Source organism: Galleria mellonella, unplaced genomic scaffold (genome assembly GCF_026898425.1).
Source record: "Galleria mellonella isolate WM207_F2 unplaced genomic scaffold, CSIRO_AGI_GalMel_v1 utg800, whole genome shotgun sequence".
In the NCBI taxonomy this organism is placed as follows: Eukaryota; Metazoa; Arthropoda; class Insecta; order Lepidoptera; family Pyralidae; genus Galleria; species Galleria mellonella.
This window is the reverse complement of record NW_026442158.1, coordinates 338171-364653: the sequence shown is the minus strand read 5'-3', so window position 1 is coordinate 364653 and position 26483 is coordinate 338171. Positions and strand designations below refer to the sequence as shown.

Sequence of the window (26483 nt, the reverse complement as noted above, 5' to 3'; positions counted from 1 at the left end):
ATTTTATGTTAGAAGTGTAGCCCTAAGGCTTGTTTCCAATACAACATCAAAGAGTTTTTGAACCAGTGAACTTTAAAAGCCGTAAGGTTTGGTGGGTTGAGACCATTTATGTAGCAGCTAGTAGAGTGTTGGGAAAACACATGTATTCACCTTGTTCTGTTAGGATACTTACATTTTAAGGATTAATAAATACTTTATTTTGTACTAATTGTTTGTCGCGGCTTCGCTCAGGTTCGTTTTTTTTAATGAAGTAAAAATAGAAATATTAATCCACCTGAGCTTACGAGTCCCAGTTAATGATGATATATGAGGATGAATTCAGGACAGTTCCTTTGTGAGAAATTCATTAAAAATTATCACGATTGAGAGAGGGAAACGTAGGGGTCGACATAGTATATTGCTAGGAAGGAGGCCTAATTTCTCTATCACTAACTACCAAGGTATTAATAAATCGTAATATATGTTTGTATCCATATTGATATATATGTATGATCTATAACTTTGCAAGAATGTTAATCACAAAGTTAATAAATTTTTTTGAAAAAACCTAACCAAAATATCTATCTATAATATGATAAATAGCCGTGTGTTCCCGGCATAGAATGGGCCACTCCTTCCTTTCGCATAGGTGGTGTAAAAAGCTAAGGGAACTTATTACTCTAAAATCAGGCAGCAGCGTCTTTCTTAAAACATCACCAAAAGCCAAACTGTAGTTGATAATCCATCTACTAAATGTGGTAACTACTGGTAAAATCCTTCTAATAGTAAACTACCATAAAGAACGCTCCCATTCCTTAAGGCAATCTATGGGGGAGACTATGTTCATCAGTGGACAGAAAACGGCTGAAATAATGATGATGAATATGATAAACTAAATATCTACTAGTATCTAAGTAGTGTACAAGGGGAAAGGGATTGTTAATAACGGGGTTTGACAGCCCCATTGCTAGCAATATACCCTATCAGGTCGACCTCCACGCGGTTCCCCCTGAAAACCATCGTGGCAATTTTTTGTTGAATTCGCTACGATGGGCTAACTGACCTGCTTCATCATCACCTATCATCACTCACTAATACCCCGCCAGTGTATACCGATAGCGTGGGCAAGGTTATCATTCCATTATCACCCATTAAAAGAAAGTAATGTACAATATAAAATTTCAAACAAACAAATACAGAGTTATAAAGCTGTCACGTTTCCCATACAACACCATACAGTTATATTTAGATGACGTGACGTAGTGGGCAGATAACATATTCCACAAACGTCACGGCGCGAACTCTTGAACACGTGAAATTACTAACCCAGATATGAAACTGAAATAAACGGAATGCATTGAGGGATCGGGAACGAATGCTTATGTATTCGAAACACGTTCCGGCGGCACTTTGTCGCCTATATTATTATATGTGTATATTATTTTATATGGTCCAAAAATAACGATCAAATCTACTATAATCGAATTGAAGTGTTTTAATAGAATAGAATAAAAATAAAAAATATTATAAATTTGTTTATAAGCTCTTTTAAAACCGTCATTGTAACCCCACCCGCGCTATCGGTATACACGGGGGGGGGGGGGGGGGGGGGTCACCAGTAAAGGATGATAGGTGAGGATGAAGTAAGTCAGTTAGTGACAAATTCAACAAGAATTGTTCACGATGGTTTCCAGGGGGAATCACGTGGAGGTCGACCTAATAGGGCATATTGCTAGCAATGGGGCTGAGAAACTCCATTGCTACCAATCCCTTTCCCCCCAAATTAATTATATTGTCTCGTCCATAAGACGGACGGTTATTGATATTCAATGGTGAAACTCGGATGTACCTAAGTACAAAATCGATTTATTTTCGATTTAGAGAGTGTTTCTATGATAAATTCAAGAAATCGAATCGAAGCAGACTATACCTACGTGTTAGTTTTAATTTGTAATACAAATAAATCTTAATTAATATAATAAATATCAGATTATTATTTACAATTAGTAAACTATGTAAATGTTTATTACTCGTATATGAATGAAGATAATAAGTAGCCTATGTAAATAATTCCATTGCAATGAAATGAAATTTGTTTGTTTCTAACATTGTTGATAAGATGTTACATGTTGCAGTGACGTACGTGCATTATGTTTCGCCAAATCAAATGACATATGACATTCAAATCTGTGTTGATGTTTGTGTAACATACATAAATACCTATATCTAAACGTCTTCACAAAAACTATAAAAATTAGAATTTTCATGTTCCATTAAAAATTATATATATATATATATATATATCTTATAATTGTTTGTCTATTATAAGTGTAAACTTATATATTATAACAGTAATATCTTTTGGAGGAGACAATAAACAGTATCTACCTATTTATCTATATTATTATAAATAAATTCATAGAATAATATACCGGATGGTTCAAATTGCCTTTTTAGATTTAATAAATAAATAAAAAATCAAATATACACTATAAAAAAAATGTTTTAACTACACATTACTCGTCTTTGTTTAATATTCATAATTATGTTGTAATAAATCTATTATATTTCAGAAATTACGGAAATATTTAATGATACATAACGTATTAGTATGTTACATTTTACCTCCGCAATTTCTAAATAGACTTTATATCTCGTAGATCCCATATTTGTCATAATTGAATTATATTTTTCATATAACGAAATCTTATAATTTTATCGTGCTTTATCTCAAAAATAGATTCTATTTTATTATTTTATAAATAGAATAAAATAGATATTATCTTCATTGAAATAGTCTTGTTTACAAGCTCTTTTAATCTCTTTAAGATGTTTGTTGTGAAAAAAGTACTGTGAAATATGATAAATAGATTCATATTGAAGAATTCATATTGGTTAGCCTACGTCGAAATTCGTTAAATTAGTTGGGACGCCTTCACAAGTCCACGTGACTGTGTGAATTTATGACGTCAATCGGATGAGGTGACGAGAGACCTAAATAGAAGCTGGAAAGTAAAATGGAATGTAAAGTATACGACTACGTCGTCGACCACATGCAATAGTATGTGGGTGTACTATTTCACTTTCTGATGGTTGTGAGTTCGATTCCTGCACAGTAAAATCTTTAAAAAGTTTCATAACACAAATAACGGCCATGGATAGGCAAAAGTATAATATAACAGTAGCTATTCCACAACAACTTTAAAACTTCAGTAGACGGAAATATTGTTATCTCTGTAATAAAAAAAAAAATGAAAAATCAAATAAAGAGCACTCTATTTCTTTTATTTTCTAATTGCGTACCAGAGTTAATTAAAAATTGTATGTGTGTGCTTTATTATGTTACTATTTTTTTTTTATTTCAAAGGCAAGAGCAATTTCGTGTACTCGCTTAGGGCACCGAGTGAGCTCGCGTAGATTTTTGATATACAAATACATATGAGAGCGAATACTATAGAGCAATAAAAATATAGTAACATTTTTCTATTCAGAGAAGTGAAACCTTTACCCAATATATTTACATTTAGTTGTTCTTTGCGAATACACCTTACTACAGTCGTTGATGATAAATTGGTATATTTCGTTTCACTGTATATTTGTTTATGCATTCTATATATTAATAGTTGTAGCACTTCAGCTGCCCGCTAACGACATGCTTTCTAAGTGTATTGAGTTAACTGGAAGAGAACTCTGTCAGAGATAAGTTTGCTCACAATATTTATAAATGCATTATATTACATGTAATTTACAAGTGCAATAAAGAATATATATTATTTGGTATGGAAAAGAACGTGGCTACTATTTATCGTGGTAAATCAACACAACCCGGTTATTCGGACGAAGTCACAGGTAAAGACTAGTATTAGATATGTTTTATATCTCTCTCTGATGAAGACTTCCACAATGAAGTCAAAACAATTAGCTGAATCGACAAAAATAGTGATAATAATATAAACAAGAACAAACATCTGTCCGTTCTCCTTTAACCAAAGGTTGTCTGTAAAAGATTTCCCTAGCGATAAGACCGCCTTTTGTACCTTTTTGTATATGTATTTTAATCTGTAATTTATGTTATTGTATTTCACGTGAATTGTTTAGTTGTCATTGTATAGTTTCTAGTGCAATAAAGAGTTAAATAAAGAAATAATTACTTCATATAATTCCTGTTATATGCAACTAAGAATGGCAAACAAGCTAACGGTCCACCTTATGGAAAGTGGTAACCGTCACCTATAGACATGGGCAGTACCATGGACATAACAGAGTACCTATACTGTTTCGCCCATGATACCCCGATCCTCTGGTGACTATGACTCGGGTGTTATTCCTATATACCTATAGACATCGTTAAAAAATGAACATAACTTTTAAAAATGAAAATAATATCTCACTCCCTATCATACTATATTGTAAACAGCTAAGTAGCTTATCGTCTGTTATTTCAAGAAGTACTTCACCATCAACTAATTGAGCAATTACTTACCTAAGAATTTATTGTTACAACTTCTCGTATGGCGTTCTCTAATTGTACCCTATTAATTGTATATACTTATTCTTATAAATTGTTAATTGGCAAGTACTATATATAAACACGCTCAATTTTTAGAGATAGACATTTGTAACGTACAAGGTCGTTTCACTTGTGGCGTCAATGTAAAACTAAATACCTATAAGCAGATGTAAATTGACTTTGTACAAAAGTCGATTGCTTGGGTACCTCTGTCCCATTCGTGTTTCAACCGTGAAGCAGTTGTGTTTGCATGGCTGTGTTTCGGTTTGAAGGGTGGGATATGGCGTGAATTTACTGGGTACAGAGGAATAATACCTGAGTCCTCAGGAATGGCAACGTATGGGAGTATCATGGGCGAAACAGTGTACTCTGTTATGTCCATGGTACTGCTCATGTATATAGGCGACGGTTACCACTTTCCATCAGGTGGGCCGTCAGCTTGTTTGCCATTCTAAGTTGTATAAATAAAAAAAAAGCATTCAGAGTCCGCCGCATAATCGACGAACTAAGAAACTAACTAACTGACATATTTTTATTTTTAATAAATGATAATGGAATGGTGACCCCGCCTGCGCTAACGATATGCATTGGCGGGACACCAGTGAGGGATGATCGGTGAGGATGGAGCAGGTCAGTTAGCCCATCGTGACGAATTCAACAAGAATTGTTCACGATGGTTTCCAGGGGGAACCACGAGGAGGTCGACCTAATAAGGCATATTGCTAGCAATGGGACTGTCAAACTCCATTGCTAACAATCCTTTTCTCCCCAAGCCGACATATTAGGAATGCACAGCTCGATTGCTGTGTCTAAAGGTATAAATTTAGCAATGCGATTCCTTATGTGATTCTTTAGAATAGAATAGAATAGAAAATCATTTATTCAAATAAACTTACATTGAAGCACTTTTGAATAGTCATTACATTTTTTTTAATCTACCGCTCGTTCGGAAAGCTGTCTCATCACAAGAAGAACGAGCAAGAAACTTGCGTGTTGCTCTTTTAAATAATTTTATTATGACTTATCTAATATCCACTATCTAATATTTATTAATTAATTAAATTATTAATATTCCATATCTAATATCCACTAAGAAGGAATATTTATACATTTCTACGAGAATAGCACAATTTCAGTTTTTCCTTTTAGTGTACCTATCTCAGTGCTAAATTTATTACCAAAGCCTATGGGGAGCAAATACAAGGGGCGTCAGATTTTACAAACATAAAATACCATAAACATAGTAATTCGTGTTTTATTTTACACTTTTATCATTACATCGCTAATTTATTCATTATATCACTTTGCAATATCTACTCCATTGCTAGCAATAAACCTGTCAGGTCGACCTTTACGTAATCCTCCCTGGAAACCATCGTGCTGAATTCCAGGTGAGTTCATCACGATGACTAACCTGTCTTTTCATTCTCCCCATCATCGCTCGCTGGTGCCCCGCCATCATATATCGCTAGCGCAGTAGGGGTACTATTCCATTATCATCCATAAAAAAACCGTACACACATAGGTAGGTGTCTAGGTAAATACATTCAAGTGAGTGCCTCCTCCTGCCTACTTAGAGGAGAGGCAGAACAAGTGATCTATACTTTAAAACAAATATAAATACGGCACTAACTTACATTTTATATATATATATATATATATATATATATATATATATATATATATATATATATATATATATATATATATATATATATAATAAGGTTGTTACTGTATGTTTTAGTGCAATAAAGAATATATAATAATAATAATAATACGTGTAAATATCAATGTTCATAACATGAGTAGAACTCTCCCGGAATTTCGGCGTTCTCGCACGGAAAAAAAAACAATTCGTTATTAAAATCCTCCGACGACTGAAAGTAGCTAAAAGCTCCCAGAATTTTCATTAAATTGAAATTATTTACTGCGCCACTCGGCTTCGTAATATTATAAATACGTACGTTCTATACTTACACAAAGTCATTACGAGTAGAAGAATTTTTTATGTAAATAGATATTTCGGGAGCAAACCATTATTCCTAATTAAATCTTTGAATCAAAGGTCTAAATAGAAATACAAATAAAATAATAAAAAAAGCTAAATGAACTGTAAAAAATACAGATGCTTAAGTAACCGTATAACCAATTAAGTATTCTGTTCTTGTAACCTCTCCATTCAAAGGTTGCCTGCTAAATCGTGTTTAGCGATAAGGCCCACCCATTGTGCTTCTTTTTTGTTATACCTATTTTTACGACCAATTACATTAGTTATGTATGTCTTAGATTATATAAATAATTATATTATTGACTTTACAATTTATCTAAAGTAACAAAGGAAAGATTATATTTTTTGTTTCCATTGGATAAATTAAAAAAATACTTGATCGATTTTAACCCTACAGTGCATTCTGTACCATATCTGGTCAAATAAAATAATTAAGTCTACTGTTCGTTTAAAGACACCTAGCGTCATTTGTCGACCGACGGAATAATCTTTATACATTTAGCAACGGTTTAGTAATGGCAATTGTCACCAGTACATGTTAGCTATCGATTGATATTGTATTTCGTACACAATTTCAAAGATCGACGCGAACTCGTGGTTTACGTAAATAGAAAATTCTTAAAAAAATACCTTTTTGAATACTTGGAAGCGGAAAAAATACATTTACATTGGAAATAGTGTATATTAAGTGAAGGTAAGTTATTTTTTGAAATATTACTGTTTTATGTTCTAACATATCAACTTATTTAAGAGTACCAGATATGGCACATCATGCATTAGTTCACTTCTAACATTTTGTTTCGGTCGGATTTTATTACAGATTATGGTGAAGAAGGTATTATCTAACGAGTTGATTGAGCAGTATTTGGGTATACCGTCAGGGAATGAAGACGGTCAAGGCTTTTTGGGTGTGGAAAATGATGATAACATGGCGAGAATCAGAGAAAACTTGCACCAAATGAATAAAGATAGTGACTCTTAAAATTATATTGAGCCTACCAGGTATGCATCATTTTCTTCTACTAATTGTGGTACTACCTTCGCTGAAAATGAGAATGAAAAATCAACAAATTCTCAAGCCAGCATTTCAGGGCCAAGTATGTCATGACACCAAATTAGAAGTTTTTTCACTATGCCAGTTTTGGAGTTCTTTCTTGGAAAGTATAAAATAAAAATGCATACTAAAAGATGGTATCTGCGTTTATTTTAACATTTTCTAGACATTGTCATCATAAATTGCTGGCTACTGCAAAAAAGGAGAATAGAAGAATGAGCTAACTCAGATTAAATTAAAACATTTTAAACTAGAAATCGCTAAAAGACTTTGTATGAGTGGTTCATCGTTACAAAGAAAAAAAGTAAGATCGCCTTCTACCACAGATGACATGATCGAGAAGAAGAAAAAAAGAGTAATCCTTCCCCCTCGAGATGTAAGATTTGATAAATTTGATCATCTTCCTATATGGAATGAGAAGAGACAATGCTATAAGTATCCACAATGTAAAGGAAATACATATATATTTTGCGAAAAGTGTTGTGTTGAGTTGTGTTTGAACAAAGACAATAATTATTTTAATAAATTTCATTCATAAATAAAGCTATTCTTAATGTAAAACTAAATATATGATTATGTTCATTGTTCCTGATTAAAAGCCAAATATTAGTGTTAATGCATACTGTACCACATATGGAACAGAATTGAAAAAATAAATATCTATAAAATCAATGAATTTTAATTGTTATTATTATCATTTATTATGTCTAGACACTATATAGAACCACATATATTTTTTTGACACGATTTAAAAAAATCATGCATTGTAGGGTTAAAAATTATTTTACCATAAGTTGTATTTAAAAAAAAAATGTGCGATTCCGAAACAGATCGCTAGTGCTAAATAAATATTTACTTTTTATTTCAATAGTTTTTTTTTCTTCGATTAATTTTTTAGTGTTTTTTTTTTTACAAGATTTTTTTATTGTAGTTAATTTTAAACTTTCGCGTTGTTTACACATATTTTAAATACACTATCGCGACTTGACGTGATGAAAAATTGCAGGTAAATAGTACCTACACACCTGATTTTTTAACGTCGACGTTTCGACATAGATTGCACCATGTGGTAAATTAAAAAATTCTAATTGTAATATAAAAAAATTGGTTTAAGTATGGTCTCAGTATATACTAAATATTGGCGACCCACTTAACATTCTTTAGATGTTTTTTTTTTAAATAAAATACAACATATATTAGGTCCTCTGGCGCCTTCTAATCAATATTGTACCATTTAATAGAAGAAAGAATTTTTAAAATCTATTAATTTTTTTTTTTATTTATCCATTACAAACATTTCTATTCACCATTTTTTGTGTTTATCTATCAAAACAATCTTTCCTTTTTCATATAATATTAATTCAAATAACGCTTATGTATTGTTATATATGCTTCCACGATCACGAGTTCAAGAGCATCGCCTTTGAACTCTGTGATGTTCTAACGTAAATGTGTTTGTTGAATCCTTATCACTATTCTTGAGCTACACAAATGTAAGCAGAACGGATTTCAATTAGCCATGATTACACTCAGTTTATAAACAAGACGACGTTAAAATAAAAACTTTACGCGTAAATTTAATTGCTTTTTTAAACTAACTAAACTGTTAGCAATGATTTATTTTAGGTGCTGTTTTGTTAACTTATTTGAAGATCAAACGAACTTAGCAAGTGAAGTTCGAACATAATTACGTAAGCAGATTCATTCGACGCGATTTACGTTTGACATGTTGTAGTAGCGTCTACTGTAGGAATTAACTTATGCCCCAATTAGGATTTATGGCAAAAAACACACACATATATATATATATATATATATATATATATATATATATATATATATATATATATATATATATATATATATATATATGATATATATATTATATATATATATATATATATATATATATATATATATATATCCATAAAAAAAAAAGTATATATATAAAAAAATATCAGTGTTTACGAATGTCTGAAACCTAGTTAAAGGATAGTATCCTTTCAGTTTAAAAATATATTATTGACTAGCCGTTTCCCGCGGCGTTGCCCGCTTCTATAACATAGTTTCCGTATATCATTCCCATTGGAACCATTCATGAATCTGGTCTTATATTGTATTATATACTTAAATGATAATTGCATACCTAATGCCTCCATAATGTTTCAATCAATTGAACTGATCGGTTATTTTACAGCATTTCATATGTGATTCGTCAGATTGATATAACTTTGTTATTTATGAATCGATTATAATAAAACAAACACTAAATGTTAAGTGAAAACCGCAACGCATTAGTGAAAACCGCATTCAAACCGCATTCAACTGTTTCTGAGATTAGCATGCACAAACGTACAGACAAACAGACAAAAATTCTTAAAATTATTGTTTTGGGTTCTATTACGTTCATATAATAGTTTTTCTTATATATCTTCCATGTACAGACAGCGATCATTTACAATTTTATTATACATATTTATTGATAATAATTAATGATAAATATTCTTACTGGTTACTTATTAGTCGAGGAATGGGTAACATCGTCCCTCTTAAAACGTCACCAAACATAACTACGGTTGCCAATCCGCCCACCAACTGGTACTGGTACTATTGACAAAACTCCCCTTTATGGAGAAGGCATATGTTCAACAGTGGGCAGTTAACGGCTGATATAAAATCCTTATTAATCCTTACTAAAATCTTAAATATGAAAATGTGTTTGTTTATTACCTAATAGCGCCTTAAGCAATCACTATGAAATTTGGTGCACACTACTATATGGGATGGAAGAGGATTCATGCTAGTTCTTATCCCGAACAGTAAACATATCCTTGCTGAAGTTTTAGGTAAAAACTGGTAAGTAATTAAAATTACAATTCGTATAATAAATGTCACCAAGTTAAAAAAAAAAATGTAGCTGAATTTGACAAAGTATTTACAGTATTTTTTTTTATACAACTTAGAATGGCAAACAAGCTGACGGCCCACCTGATGGAAAGTGGTAACCGTCGCCTATAGACATGAGCAGTACCATGGACATAACAGAGTATACGCATTTACAATATAGCAAGACATTATTAATCTAAACCAAACAAGCATTATAAGGTCACCGTTGCTTACATTATTTCTAAATATTATTATTACTGTATGTTTTACTGCAATAAAAAATATGAACTACTTTTAGAGCTGACTGACAAAAAAGCATTTTAAGCGAAATGTCTCACACGAGACCGGGTTTCCCATGCGGGCGGAACTCCCATCCCAATAGCCTGGCATAATATTAGATGCTGACAATCTAAATTAAGGTCAACGCAGTGGCACGTAACTCCAATATAAGGCAGCTATTCACTTCCTTGGAACAAACGATTCGTAACTAGTTTAATTCGTGCTGATTGATATGGCAGCCGTGCATTCTGTAATTAATACCTCGCTCACCGACTATTTATAGTGCAGCCGAGTGCATATACAATTGATTGATCGAACAGATATCATAGCATATTGGCTGTATTAAGAAAATTATAAGCAATTAATATCAATGTAAAGAGACAACTTACATTCTTATAATAAACAAAGCAGTCTTGCAGTCATTATTCTGAAGAAATTTAAATAAATTATTTGTAACCGTTATGCGAAAAAGCTATTCGAAATGTGTAAACAAAGTAATATATAAGAAAAAAATAATATTGAATAATTTTTATTTTATCTTATATAACGATTTCACGAAATATGTGTAAGTTTGTAATGCAATGACAAAAACACAAATATTTATGCGACCTTCTTTCTGCACTTCGAATTTTTTTTTTTGTTTGTGTTTGCATGGCTGTGTTTCGGTTTGAAGGGTGGGATATGGCGTGAATTTACTGGGTACAGAGGAATAACACCTGAGTCCTCAGGAATGGCAACGCATGGGGGTATCATGGGCGAAACAGTATACTCTGTTATGTCCATGGTACTGCTCATGTCTATAGGCGACGGTTACCACTTTCCATCAGATGGACCGTCAGCTTGTTTGCCATTCTAAGTTGCATAAAAAAAAATTATTTTATTTTATTTTCTATCTATACCTATTTCACGAAATACTTGTATGTGTAAGTTTGTGATGCAATGCCAAAAACACAAATATTTATGTGACCTTCTTTCTGCACTTTGAAAGTTTTTATAAATATAATATTTAAGTACTATATCATCATTTTAGCCACTGTTGAACGTATGCCTTCCCGTTTGGGGATTTTGGTTACCGTTGATAAGGTTTTGGAGATGTTTTAAGAAGCACACTCTTGCCCATCCTTCAACCATAAATTCCCTTAGTCGCCTCATATTATGATACCCACGGGAAAGGAACGGATGGCCTATTCTATACCGGTACCACAAAGCATTGCAAGTACTATATAAAAATACACAAAGTATATTTTTACATCTTCAACATTCTAACCCTAAAACATGATAAATACAATTATGCAGTACCTATTCGATCATATTTAGGTGCCTAACATATTTGTACACATTTTAAGTGACACATTTTTGTCGATTATTAGTTTTATAAAGTCGTGTAATTTCTTTTTATCGGTTCAGCTGCGTACACATAAACCTTGTTATACAATGGAACAGCTGTACACAATAAAGAGAATCGGATGAATTGTATCTTGAAACTTGCATACAGTGACGTGATTGCGACGCCGTTCTACCGTCACGTCTTCGATTTGACTGTCTAGTTTTATATAAAATGTAGAAACAGCAGAGAGATGTATGCAGAAACAATCAACATCTATGCGTCTATAAAATTACCACAGATATGAATTTAAATTAGATATCACAATTTTTGCAATTTATTATATTACTTCTAACGGAAATAAAGCTAATATTACGTGTACCATAGACTTCGAGTATTTTTTTATTTATCATATTATCATGTCAGGCTTTAACTGTCCACTGCTGAACATAAGCTTCCACCTTGGAGAGTTTTGCCAGTAAAATTAGTAACCGCAGTTAGACTATGGAGATATTTAAAAAGGGGCGTTGCTGCCCATCTCTCGCCCTCCCTTAGTCGCCTCTTACAAAACTAACAGGAAAGGAAGGGGTAGCCTATTTTATGCCAGGGCCATAAGATAATTTATTTATTAATTTACGTAAATTCAAAGGGTAAGCTCTTTAAATCTTAAAAAAAATGGCTTAGGCTATATATATAAAATTGACGTTGAATAAAGTCTGAAATAGCAAAGAAATCACAGCAGGCACTTATATCCTTCTTTATATCGATAGATTTGACGTGGAAGGAAGTTTTTCTACCAATAAATAACACTTTAATACAACAGTCGTCACGTAGAAAATCACGAGAATACTCTCCATATACCCACTTACTTAAATTGAGGGATTTGCGTCATCTAACTCCATCTATATCTGTGAATACTACGTGTAACTATGTCTACGTGAACAGTAAACCTTAAAATGTTACACAAAGTAACACAAAATTATGTTTTTATCTATATTTGTGAGTTCTTTTGTGGTACCTACAGTCAGCTCATCGCGCGTGGGCGGAGTTCATTGTCCACTTTAATTATGTTTGAGTAAGCTTCTGCTAACTCAATTGTTAAGTGATTCACGCTTGGGATTGCTATCATAGGCGCATAGGTCACCAAGAGTATATACGCATTTCTAGGACAACAAAGGAAAATTATGAAAAAAAAATACGCACATAGATATTAGGTGAAATTTTGATGTATTATTTAACTCCTTATTGCGCCAAAAACATAAAAATAAGAAATGACATATAAACAAATCAACTGAAATACAGTAGTATTGAATACAGATTAAATTATACATATATAGGTACAAAAGGCGGTCTTATCGCTAGGGCAATCTCTTACAGACAACCTTTGGTTAAAGGAGAACATATAGAAGTAGGTAGGTGGCGTAAGAGCGAATTAATATTTTTTACGTATAATGTACAAAAATATCAAATACATATTATTTATTTGACTATTTATTATAACAAATATACTGTATGTATTCCGAATTCGGTGTAAATATATTGTAAGCAATGGAAAATTATTACCCATAGATATTATATTCCATCAAGTTGAAAATGCTTGTCGTTACTACACTATGTAACAATATAATTGTACACAGACGATAAGGCAGGCTTGAGTGCACATAATTCCTATTCAGCCAGTATTTATAGCAAGCTACTGTAAGTCCTTCACAGGAAAACAAAGTCTTAACAGGATATTTTCCCTGTTAAGTCCGGTTTCCTGTAATACGAAATAAAATACCAAATTGTCGGAATATTTTAAAAAGGAATAATTTGAAGAATTCACTTTCAGTTTAACTTTTGTTTTATCTTCTTTATAATAATAACAACAAGTCGATATAACAAAGTTACGGTAACATTTCTAGGAATATTCTAAAGTCAACCACCAGAGGGAGACTTTGTACAAAAGTCGTTTGGTTGGGCACCTCTGTCCCATTCGTGTATCTACCGTGAAGTAGTTGTATTTGCATGGCTGTTTCGTTTGAAAGGTAGGATATGGCAGTGAATTTACAGAGTATAGAAGAATAACACCTGAGTCCTCAGAAATGGCAACGTATGAGGGGTATCTTGGGCAAAACAGTATACTCTGTTATATCTATGGTACTGCTTATATCTATGCCTGCTTGCCATTCTAAGTTGCATAAAAAAAATCAAGTATAAACAATTATACCCTTATTCATAAAAACGTGAAACATTTAAAAAGCTATTGTAGCTATTGAAGCGTTTTGTCTTTTTCTTTCGCACTAAATTCTTAATTTGAAAAACAGTGACAAAACACTTCAATAGCTAAAACAGGTTTGCAAGAGGTTTTAGTTTTTATGAATAAGGAGGTTAGTAAACAGTCCGCATATAACTGTCTATTGAAATTAGGCAGTTAAAAATATAATGGCCAAAAATACGAGTAATAATATACAACAAGACGTAAACAAATAATACATTTTGTTTATACAAATTAGAATGGCAAACAAGCTGACGGTCTACCTGATGGAAAGTGGTAACCGTCGCCATTAGACATAAAAATAAATAGATTCAATTTGAGAATATTTTAACTATTTATTCATTTTGCATACTGTTACTTTATTAAGAAGTCACGTCAAAATATTTACAAAATAAGCCAAATATAAAAAAGAAAAAATGTGGCATATGAAAGCGAGAGTTGCATATTTTAAAAAAGAATGAGAATTGAATAAATGCAAGTACTGCGAAAAATCTAGAGCTATCAGATATCAGACATATTTAAGTACGTACATATACAATAAAGCGAAATATAAATTATAAATTATTTTACAAGAAAATGTAGGCGTAAATAATTGGAAAGGACAGGCCACGTGATTCGCCCACTTGAAAAGTATGACAGCTGAAAGGATAGCGTTAGTGAAACGACGCAGTTACCTGTCAGGAAAGGACTATACTGATCAGTTAGGGGAGACAGGATTGTTAGCAATGAGAAGGTTAATTCTAGGTTAGTAGTATGCCCTGTTAAGTCCACCTCCACGCGGCGCCTCCTGAGAACTATCGTAGTTAATTACAATGAATTCGTCAAGATCAGTTGGCCTAACTGACCTGCTGCTTTCATGTTTAAATGTCATCCCCTCACTAGTGTCCTGCTAGCGTATACTGATAACGCAGGCGGGGTTACCATTTCATTATCATCTTTTCATATTATGCTGTTAGACCTACCTAACTTCTAAATTCTCTAACTAAGCATTTAAGTACCTATACTTAAATGCTCAGTTAGAGAATTTAGAATTATTATACTGTGCGGTTTAAGTCTCGATAAATGTAAAATTAATTATTATTATTATTTATTTAATTGCTCAAAATACGGCCAAGAAAAAGAACACAAAACAACAACTAAAACAATGTAAGAGCTAGAATAAAATGAAGAAACAAATTAATAACTGAAATTAATTATGAAATTATGAAATTAAATACTACAACATGTAAAATTACATGAAGTAACGAAAATAAAGCTAAATAAAAAAGTGTAGCAAAGACATTTAATTTGCGCTATATGTTCGGGTATTACTGTATATAAATAAGTAACACGGTTTTATACTAAAAAAAATATAGCAACTGGCAATCCTATATCAATGTAAAAGGCAGAATTGCGTTGTGCAACTTAAACGACTTGTAATAAGACACTTAGTCCATGAAAGGTATTTCTAGATATCAGTTACAGTAGGTACTTACTTATCATAAAATTAAGTGAGTTGGCATATCTTAAGCCTTATCATAATATGTCCAGTGAAACTCATGACTGTGTTCATCAGATCAAACATCAGAAATGTTTTCCATCTATGCAATAAGTAAGCGAAATTGGAACGTTGGTACCTAAATCTGTTGATACTGTTTGCAGATTTTTACGTGGGTTCTGTGAGAACGAATTGCAATAAATAATGACTATTTATTAATTAAAATAAATTTACAATCTAATATAATAAATTGATAATATAATTAATTTGAAATAAATAAAATATGTATTTAATTTAAATAGAGCAATTTTTTTTTAAATAAATATATAACACATTTGTAATATACATTGTTTTCTGTTAAGTATATATATATTTTTTTATATTTAACGTAACATCGGTATTAGTATTAATCCATCAGAAAATCCACGAAAGCGACATAAGTCCGTAAGGGCTGAGCCCACCAAAAACTGGCATAAATCCAACGCGTGTTTACAACTTTCGACCGATGGATCTATATTTATTCTGTTAAATTTTATGTGTGACCACCTACGGACGGCTAGGTAGTCGTCTATTGAACCAAGAGTTGGGGCCGCGGCAAAATAAATAAATTCTACTGCATACCTAGCCATAACAATAATGGCAAGAAGAAAAAAAGTTTGCCAACTAAACAAACAAATATACATTTCTGTTTTCGAACTTTACTCACAATAACTCTGTACATTGACGACTTCATAATAATAAACGCTGATGTTGATATATAAACCATTTATGTATAATATTTATTAAAAAAGAAATACAAATAATAAATATCCAGTTCTAAAGAAATTTTGCTTTGAGAGTAAAAACTGATATTCGAATAAAACATCTTAGTGTAGAAAAATAATATTTCTAGACAAACTACAAATATGCATAATAAATTATAATATTGCCACATTACTATTTTATTACCGTTTTATAATTAAGGACTTATTAATTCAATATCCAATACTAAAAAGAACAGTTGCTTCTATATTTTAATGACCTTTTTAACATCATTTTAAACGTTTGGTCGACCATTGAGCTATTAACGACGCTCATTCATTTTTATCTATTAAAATTCACGCGAACTATTGAGAGCTCTGTGTTACCATAATATACAAATTTATAATAATGCTTTATTTGTTTTTGAACCATTGTTCAAGCTTCATCGAACACAGTTAATAGAGCATGCATTTCGGTGGGCTTAAATCCGTAGCTACCTATACAACTACCTATATGGACTATCGTAATCTTATCTTACGAATATAATAAAGTTCTAACTTGACGATGTTTGAATATGGAACAAGATATTTAATAAAAATTGTAAGAGGTGTTAATAAGAGGTCTTAATAGAAGCCAAAAAAATATTTTTTAGAATTTTTTTCTGTCTGCATATTTGATCCGGTATCACGCAAAAACTGCTGTACGAAATTGTATGCGATTTTCACAGTTGTATTCTTGAAGATCTAACTTGAAATATAGGTATTATGTTTTATCTTGATACACCATGTAAAAGTGGGCTATTTTATTCATTTTCACTACTTATGAAATCCACGCGTGCAAAGTACCAGGCTAAAGGTAGTAAATAGTAAAATTATAAAATAAGTATGACACTGTTGCATTAATCTGCCGCACTAAATTTAATCATGAAATCATTTATCAAATCTTTAATTTCTAACCAAAAATGTATTCATATCACTTGGTGTGTAATTATTATTGTGAGGTTAGATGAAATAATAATTTAGACTTATCGCGTAATGCAAGGCTACATTGATGCTCGGGCCGGCATTTTTTGTTTACATTTCATAACTCGTTTGCTGAGCGAACAAAACCAGTTTCCAGGCAACATGATAGCAACACACTAATATCAACCAAACTTCGACTCCACACATCGCATTTGGCCGTAACCTTGAAATTGTCTTCGTTTCAAAATAACAGACAACCTACCTAGTTCTTATCTTCTATAATTAGGTAGGAATTATTCTCTACAATGGTACTGACCTTTTGTTTATCGGTATTATCACACTTCGTTTATACAACAAAATCCGTATTCCATAATTAACAAATTTATTTGGAATTCTTACAACACACATTCTTGTCAATAATGGAACTTTATTTAACTAGTTATTAGGAATAATCTAATAATTATAACTACAATATATTGTACAATCAATTGGCTCTAATAGCAAAATGGTATGACAATAGACCTTGGCGAAACGCAGAGTTGTCTTATCTATCCGATCACAATAGAGCTTCATTTATTATATAAGATGTTCACAACACGTCGCTGTTTACTGAGTAGCATACTGATATTGTTTACTACAATAACTAGACATAGACTACATGTAATTTAGAGCAATGCTAATGAATTTTAAATTGCTTATTTCAATTAACGTTTTTGTTAATTCATAATGTTATATTCCGCATTAATAACGACGTAATTTGACATAACACATATTTCATTTTTAAAGATTCCTCACTAATTCTGTTCGAGTCTTCAGTATATTTTGTATGTTTCAGAATTTGCGAGATATAATGCTAATGTTTTATTTATCTTTAAACATTCCTCAGTAATTCCACCATATTCAGTATGCAGAACCCGTATTGTGTATGTTTCAAACTGTTTTCATCTAGGTAGGTAATTTAAGTACGGATCTATTTATATGGTCTACAAAGACTAAGTAAGCACTTACCGCATCTTCTAGAGTTTCATAATCGTGGAACATCTTTTTGTTGGAAATTTTGTTATTCAAAGAGTTCACATTTGCTGACACAGCTATCACGTTGGCTGTTAAGTCGTTCACTTCTTGGCGGAGGCGCAATATCTCTATTTCTCGTATGACCGTCAGCACCAGTAAGGAAACCACAATGGCTGTAATCGCCACTACCAGGGTCACGAACCAGGTCTGTCCCCGTTTCGTATACTTGTCCGCCATTCCACCCTTATATTGTCTCTCGAAGTCTCCGCTCACTAAATTCTGTGACAAGTCCTTGGCTTCCTTCATCGCCTCCGTCTGAGTATACATTGTGACAGCTTCAGGTATAAGTGCGTGGTTTTCAGCCATCACCCACCTACCACTACACTCGCGGTGTCACCCGATTCCGTAGTGACTGTGACCAATTATTAGCGACTATCGACACATTATTTTCATTCGCGGAAATCGAGTTAGGGGTATTTGTGAAAGAGATAGGTTTATTTGAGCACGTGCCGATCTTTATGCGGGAGAGGGGCACACGGGTACCCAACTACTCGGCAAAGCGCGCTCGATACGAATGCGGCGTGACGCGACGCAGGCGCAGCAATCTGTGTTAACCGCTCGGCCGATGTTCTCGGACTCCCCTTGAGCGCAGAATACGCATTAGACGCTGTGCAGTGTGCTCGCGAACCTCCCACCAACTGTTATCCTGCATTTTTCGATATGGCTCCGGGACATTATTTGCTTTTTGTGAATAATAATCGATTATACTAATTTAACTTCCAATTACATGTTACTTTGCGCATACATATAAATTTTAAAAAGATTTTTTAATTAATTATTACATAATTCAGATTTATTTAAAAAAAATATGTTATATAACACTCATATATCTATTTATCTACTGATAAAATTTATAATTTAAACATATTGTAGATATGTATATATTTTAAAGGAAAAATAATAAAAGCATTTTGGGATTTTTTTATTGCAGTGTTAAAGATTTTATCTAAGAATCAACAAAAATCGACATAGGTATGTAGGTACATGATGTGAAATATTTTATGTATTTGGAAATTTTTATCAATTTATTGATAAAACATGGTATAAACCAACAAACTGTAAATATCGTGTCTGGAGTTCAATTATGAAAAAAATTTAAGAAATACAGATTCGTGTGATTGATCTATATAGATAGCGCCTTATTTTACTTACTTCTTCCGTGAAACACACAGACAAGAGTCACAGCAAACACTCGAGAAGACGCAAATGTGGGCAGTAGATTGTCTACTTACTGTACTCAGATATGTTTTAACTGAGTACAGTAAGTAGTAAGTACTAATCGTTGAAACTGGTCTTCTATAGAAATTCTATGTAAATTTTATATTAATCTACAATACATACTTATGTATTACCTATCAACTAACTTGCGAAAAACCAAAAAAAAATTTCAATAAGTTATATTTTGTAGATTTCGTTACGTTTTAATTATTATGTAATTAATAATTAAAACTAATTAATTAATTAATTATTGTTATATAATTCTAATAGCTATTAAGAAAAAGATTTTTATTATGGGAAACCAAACATAGGATACATTCACTTCTGAGTCACTCGTTAGCACTCAATGCATGAAATAGCATTACGTACCTACCTAAGACAACATTTCTAAATGTTGTTTTAGAAATAAAAGAAACTGTGAAGTTACTTATACAAAAGTTATCCTATTGTTATGCGTTTTATTTGCTATAAATTTATCTATGTTTAAAATAGTCTTATAATTTTCTCTAGAAAAACAATAGTGCTCATATTACGCATTCATTTTATCATTTAAATGTTCCTTTGTCGGTACAAAGGAGGATTTCAATTTCACATCGCATTTTAAATTATAAAATTGTAAAAGCACCCCTATTCTTGGTATAACAGAATAATTAATATCTCACTTTTAGAGTCCATCAGTCAAGTTAACACCACGCCTACGCGCCTGCACAGTTCGGATAATGTTGTGTTCAGTGATCAATTATCACAAAGTCGAGTTAAGGGTAAACAAAATATGAAATTATATTTTGCTTAACCACTGAACTGTGATTTATACATAATTACTGTATTTACAGTATGTAAGTCACAGCCCAAACTCGCAAACCGGGCAAAAATGTTGACTGCAATATATCTATCCCAAATCCCAAAATATAAGAAAGGGGAGAAGGAATTGTTAATAATGGAGATTAAGGGCCATATTGTTTTTTTTTTTTTTTTATGGGTGAAAATGGTATGGTAACCCCGCCTGCGCTAACGGGATACGCTGGCGGAGCACCAGTGAAGGGTGATAGATGAGAATGAAAACAGGCCAGTTAGCCCATCATGATGAATTCATCAGGAATTAACCATGATAGTTTCCAGGGGAAAACGCGAGGAGGTCGACCTGGTTGGGTATTTTGCTAGCAATGAGATTCTCAGTCTCCATTACTAACAATCCCTTTCCCCCCAGGGCCCTATTGTTAGCAATATACCCAACCAGGTCGACCTCAACGTGGTCTTTGGATATTGGATTTGGCAGCTGCGTTTGCATGGCTGTGTTTCAGTTTGAAGGGTGGGATATGGCGTGAATTTACTGGGTACAGAGGAATAACACCTGAGTCCTCAGGAATGGCAACGCATGGGGGTATCATGGGCGAAACAGTATACTCTGTTATGTGCATGGTACTGCACATGTCTATAGGCGACGGTTACCACTTTCCACCAGGTGGACCGTCAACTTGTTTGCCATTCTAAGTTGTATAAAAAAAAATATATATTAACAAAAGTAGCATTCCTATATTATTCAAACAAGCTATGAGCTTTTTTGATGGATGATCAAAAACTATGTCCCATAAAAAACCTACTTTAATTGTGGCAAAACCATTCATTTTGATCTAAAAACTAAACTACAAAAGCTATTTTTATAAATTTTCTACGCAATCAATCTCTAAGTATATTCGTTCAGATAAAAAGGAAGGTTTAGAACTGATGAGCTATGAGGTAACGAATATAAACATTTTCCTATTTCTTTTTGAAGTCATTTGAAAATGGATTATCAATCCAACTCTAAACATAAATATATCGTCATAGCCGTAGAATACGGACGGATCTTTATATGTAATCTTTGTCAGATCCGTCAAAATTCTACGAATATGACGATATATCTATATAACTATAATAATATAGTATGTAGGTACTTATTATAACGCACTCTCAACTGTAACAATTACAACAAATCCGACTTACAGGATCTGATACTAGTAATTATCTACAAAGTTAATATATATATAAACTTACTTACGGTAATATTAGGGGATTATCCATGGAGTAAATACAAACTTTGTATCTACTCTATATCATAATCTATTAATATGAAAATTAATTTATGAGTAGGTACTTATGAAAACATTAAGAGGCCTATGGGTAACAGAAACTAATTGCCTTACGTTCGCCCATAATTCGCACACAATATATCAGTATCCAGCAATTAATTTTGCAATTATTCTGGGTTAACAATTTATTTTATGCTACAGTTTATTGATAATTTCTATTAATATATAATATAATATGGCGTGAATTTACTGGGTACAGAGTAATAACACCTGAGTCCTCAAGAATGGCAACGCATGGGGGGTATCATGGGCGAAACAGTTATACTCTGTTATGTCCATGGTACTGCTTATGTCTATAGGCGACGGTTGCCACTTTCCATCAGGTCGACCGTCAGCTTGTTTACCATTCTAAGTTGTATAAAAAAATAATATTATAAATACTAAAATTTCTAACTACGGATAAATTGATAGATGTCACTCATTCACGCATAAACTACTGGACGGATTAGAATGTTTGTTACACGAATAGATTATATCCTATTTTAACACATAGGATACTTTATATATAATGATTTACGTATGTGAAGCTGCGGAGCACAGCTAGTCTAGAATGTCATAGTCCATCTGTATACCAAATTGCATTCATATCGGCGCAGCATTCAGAAAGGATAAATGTTTCACTGTTTATTTTTATTATAACTTGATATATGTAATCTATCCATGTTTAAGCAAGTAAATGTATCTTTATGTAACTTGCCGTGTAGTTCTGACAAAAAAATGGGCCACTCCTTCCTTTCCCGTGGGTGTCGTAAGAGGCAACTAAGGGAGCTCAATGCAGGCAGCAGGTCCCTCTTAAAACATCACCAAAGCTTAACTGATGTTGCCAACTTACCTGCCAAGTGTTGCAACTACGGGCAAAACCGTCCTTATGGGGGAGGCCTATGTTTAACAGTGGACAATTTACGGCTGATATAATAATAATAATTGTATGTAATTTAATTCTGTCGATTTGGTATAATATGACATTATTTATTTATAACTTTAAATAACAGTGTGATTTCAAATTTTCTTTAAACCAAACAAAGCCACTAACATTCTATAAGAGTTTTAAACTACATTTTTATTTAAATATTACCTACTTAGTATACCTAATTAAACCTCTATTTATTTTTACAGAATATCCTCAAACACGATGTAATTTATGTTTCCTATTACAAAATGTAGCGTACGTAAATAAATCCGACTCGGAATGAATAAGTGTTTTAAATTGGTGTCACGCCTTATTCTACATTTCGCTTTTGATTTTGGTCGTTTGTGGCCTATTTATTTTATTTGGGACTCTGTCTCCTCTAGCTACACGATTACAGGAACTGAATCTAACAAGCATTTCTTGAAGAGTATTAAATGTGTAATTATTTATGTTACTGAACATTAATCCATTAATATCCAATAAAAAAAATAAACAACCTGAACGTAAAAGTTAAACGAACAAATAAATGGAAAGAACGGTACTTAGGGAGGGTTTTTTTCGAGCTGTAATTGCTGTTGGCCATAAATGGCCTTTACAGTTTCACCGGGCGCATGCAGGGGCGATTGTAGAAAGTACCACAAGCCTGCGAGAGGTAAGAGACGAAGTGTCGACTCTTATTGATAGTTTGTGGCGTACGCCCAAAGGCGCCAGAACGGCTCGGACCTCGGCTTAGGCCGTCACACTTCGGACCTCGTCTTTGTTTTATGCGCAAATGTTGCGATGGGAGCCTTAGTCCCCTCCGGCAAGAATTTTTTTAGTGGATGATAAAGGAATGGTATAACGATATACGCTGGCGGGGCACCAGTAAGTGGATGATTGGTGAAGATGAAAGGGCAGATCAGTTAGCCCATCGTTACGAATTCAACGATAAATTAGTCACGATGGTTTCCAGGGGGAACCGCGTGGAGGTCGACCTGATAGGGTTTATTGATAGCAATGGGGACTAACCTCCCCATTACTAACAATCCCTTCCCCCCTCCGGCAAGGACTGTGCAGATTGTGTGTGTGCACGTGTGTAACGTAAGGGAGAAGGAGAGAGGGGTATTTGCCAAAGTGATTGGATCATCAGGGTTTAAACCAGGGTTTAAACTCTTAAGAGTAAGTGCCTCGGGCGACGACGTCGGGGGTTAGTTCAAGATGTATCTTATCAATTTAGTTAGGTACATTCTTGGAATAGGTGGAATACACAAAGATAGATCACTAAAAATAATATTCCTAATCACTAAAAAATAGTTCTGTACGTACTGAAATATCTAAATAATGTTTTGTACTATTCTGGTAAACAAACTCATGACCACCTAAACTTTATGAAAAGTGGTAACCATCGCCTATACCAGCACCATGATATCATACGGTGACGCTTATGGTATTCCTCATGTTGACATTGCTGAAAACTAAGTTATGCCTCCGCACCCTGTAGTTTTCGCTGCCATATCCTACCCTTTAAACAAAAGCACCCTACAAACAAAAGCACAGTTACTTCACAGTGATGAACAAACTTATTAAAAAAAAATTATAAAATTATAAATGAAATATAATAATGAAACAAAAACCAAACAATAAACTGATATTATACGTTTAAATTAAGGGATAAAATGTGTACGAAGTCGGTTAATAATTGATCCGACCATTACATTACACCAATATGTCATCAAGTTAAGATTTTACAATAAGTTTTCTTTTTACTAAAAATACAAACAAATACAAATCAATACAAATCTATCAACAACAACAATATAACGCATCAATTGGCACCGACTTCAAACACATTTTGTCTTTTAAATTAAAAGTAAGTTAAGTTTAAAAAAAATAATTTTTGAAGTCAATCCACAATTCTTTTTTTTAAAGTGAGTTACAAATACATAGTTCATTGTCGTACATACATCTCTACCAACTTTCATATATATAGCATTAATAATACATCTGACATCACATTAAAACCTAATCTAAGCACTTAAGGAAATTATTAATAGCAATTTTTATCATCCATCGATTACAAAATTAGTGGACAACGATCTGCCCACATACCTATCTACCGGCCCACAGGAATATACGAGGCAAACAAGTCTCAATTATACACCCGCATCCTACATTACTGTTATCTAATATCAATCAAAAGGGCAAACATTATACGCCATAGTTAATGGATAATACATACGAGCTACACTAACGATGGACCGACCACAGTCGACTTTATAGGCGCGTATTTTTTTTCAATGGATGATAATGGAATGGTAACCTCGCCTGCGCAATCGGTATACACTGGTGAAGGATGATAGGTGAGGATGAAGCACGTCAGTTAGCTCATCGTGACGAATTCGACAAGAATTGTTTACGATGGTTTCCAAGAGGAACCACGCGGAGGTCGACCTAATAGGGCATATTGTTAGCAATGAGACTGTCAAATTCCATTGCTAACAATCCCTTTCTCCTCTTTTTTTTTTATAAAATATGCAATGAATGTTATATTTTTCCTGTGCTCACGACCACTAGAAACGGGGCACCCCTCGGACCGAAATCTCGTGGCATTTAGCCCGCTCTGCCAGCGTATACTTGAAAAAGATCAAAACAGTTATTCATTAAAATATTCTATCCGGAATTAATTCAGTTTTTTTTTTACAATAAAACTGAAAGGAATACTAAATTAGTTATTGGTGCTGTTGATGTATATTGACGACAACAGATGAACTGTCAACATGTTTGCAATTCAATGTAGCTTAAAAAAATTGGCAAACATTGCCTCGCGTAAATACCTAATAAAAAAAACTAATGGAACATTTTTTTCACTCAAATTCCCAACAAATTTCCACGGAAAAAAATATCACGCAATAGCGCGGGTGAAGCAGTAATAAACAGCGATTTATTTATATTTATTTTTATTCGTCGTAACTTTATTGATCTCATGGTTCAAAAGGTTATTTTATTGCTTTCAATGAAGATTTGCACTGATTCTATGCTAACGCTTTATTCCCAACTAGTAGACCATTTTAGATTAGAACACACCTAATTTAAGACACAATTGCAATGTCGAGTTTCTCTCATCTCTTATTACTATCTACAAATAGATATTCATGGAACAAACAACGTTCAAAGCATTATATTACGTCCTCTATTTCTATTATAGTAATTGAACTAAAATGAACCATTACAATAGGAACTTATTACACAATACATGTTGACAAATTAATATGTGTATTCTGGGGAGGAAAGGTGTTAGTGATGGAGACTGAGAACCCCATTGCTAGCAATATACCCAACCAGGTCGACCTCATCGAGGTTCCCCCTGGAAACTATCATGGTTAATTCCTGATGAATTCATCATGATGAGCTAACTGGCCTGTTTTCATTCTCATCGATCACCCTTCACTGGTGCTCCGCCAGCGTATCCCGTTAGCGCAGGCGGGGTTACCATACCATTTTCATCCGTCAAAAAAAAAGGGTATTCTTTTATCGTATATCTTTGTAACTTCATTATTTTTAAATTAAGATTGCTAGTCGACCACGCCATCCTATGTAGCATTTCTTCATAGATTCAACTCCTGTATGCAGTAATGATTAGACATATATTATTACAATATGAATGTCACTGATCTGTGATTGATCCTAATGACTAGA

General features: G+C 33.0%; 1 protein-coding gene across 1 annotated transcript in view; it reads right to left on the bottom strand.

The window, feature by feature from the left end:
• LOC113518496 (uncharacterized) overlaps positions 1 to 19151 on the bottom strand; it is a 57038-nt gene extending 37887 nt beyond the window's left edge. The window contains exon 1 of the mRNA XM_052901817.1: positions 18486 to 19151. Coding sequence (XP_052757777.1) covers positions 18486 to 18857 — 372 coding nt within the window. The 5' untranslated portion in view covers positions 18858 to 19151. The remainder of the gene's footprint in view (positions 1 to 18485) is intronic.
• Between the last annotated feature and the right edge of the window lie 7332 nt (positions 19152 to 26483).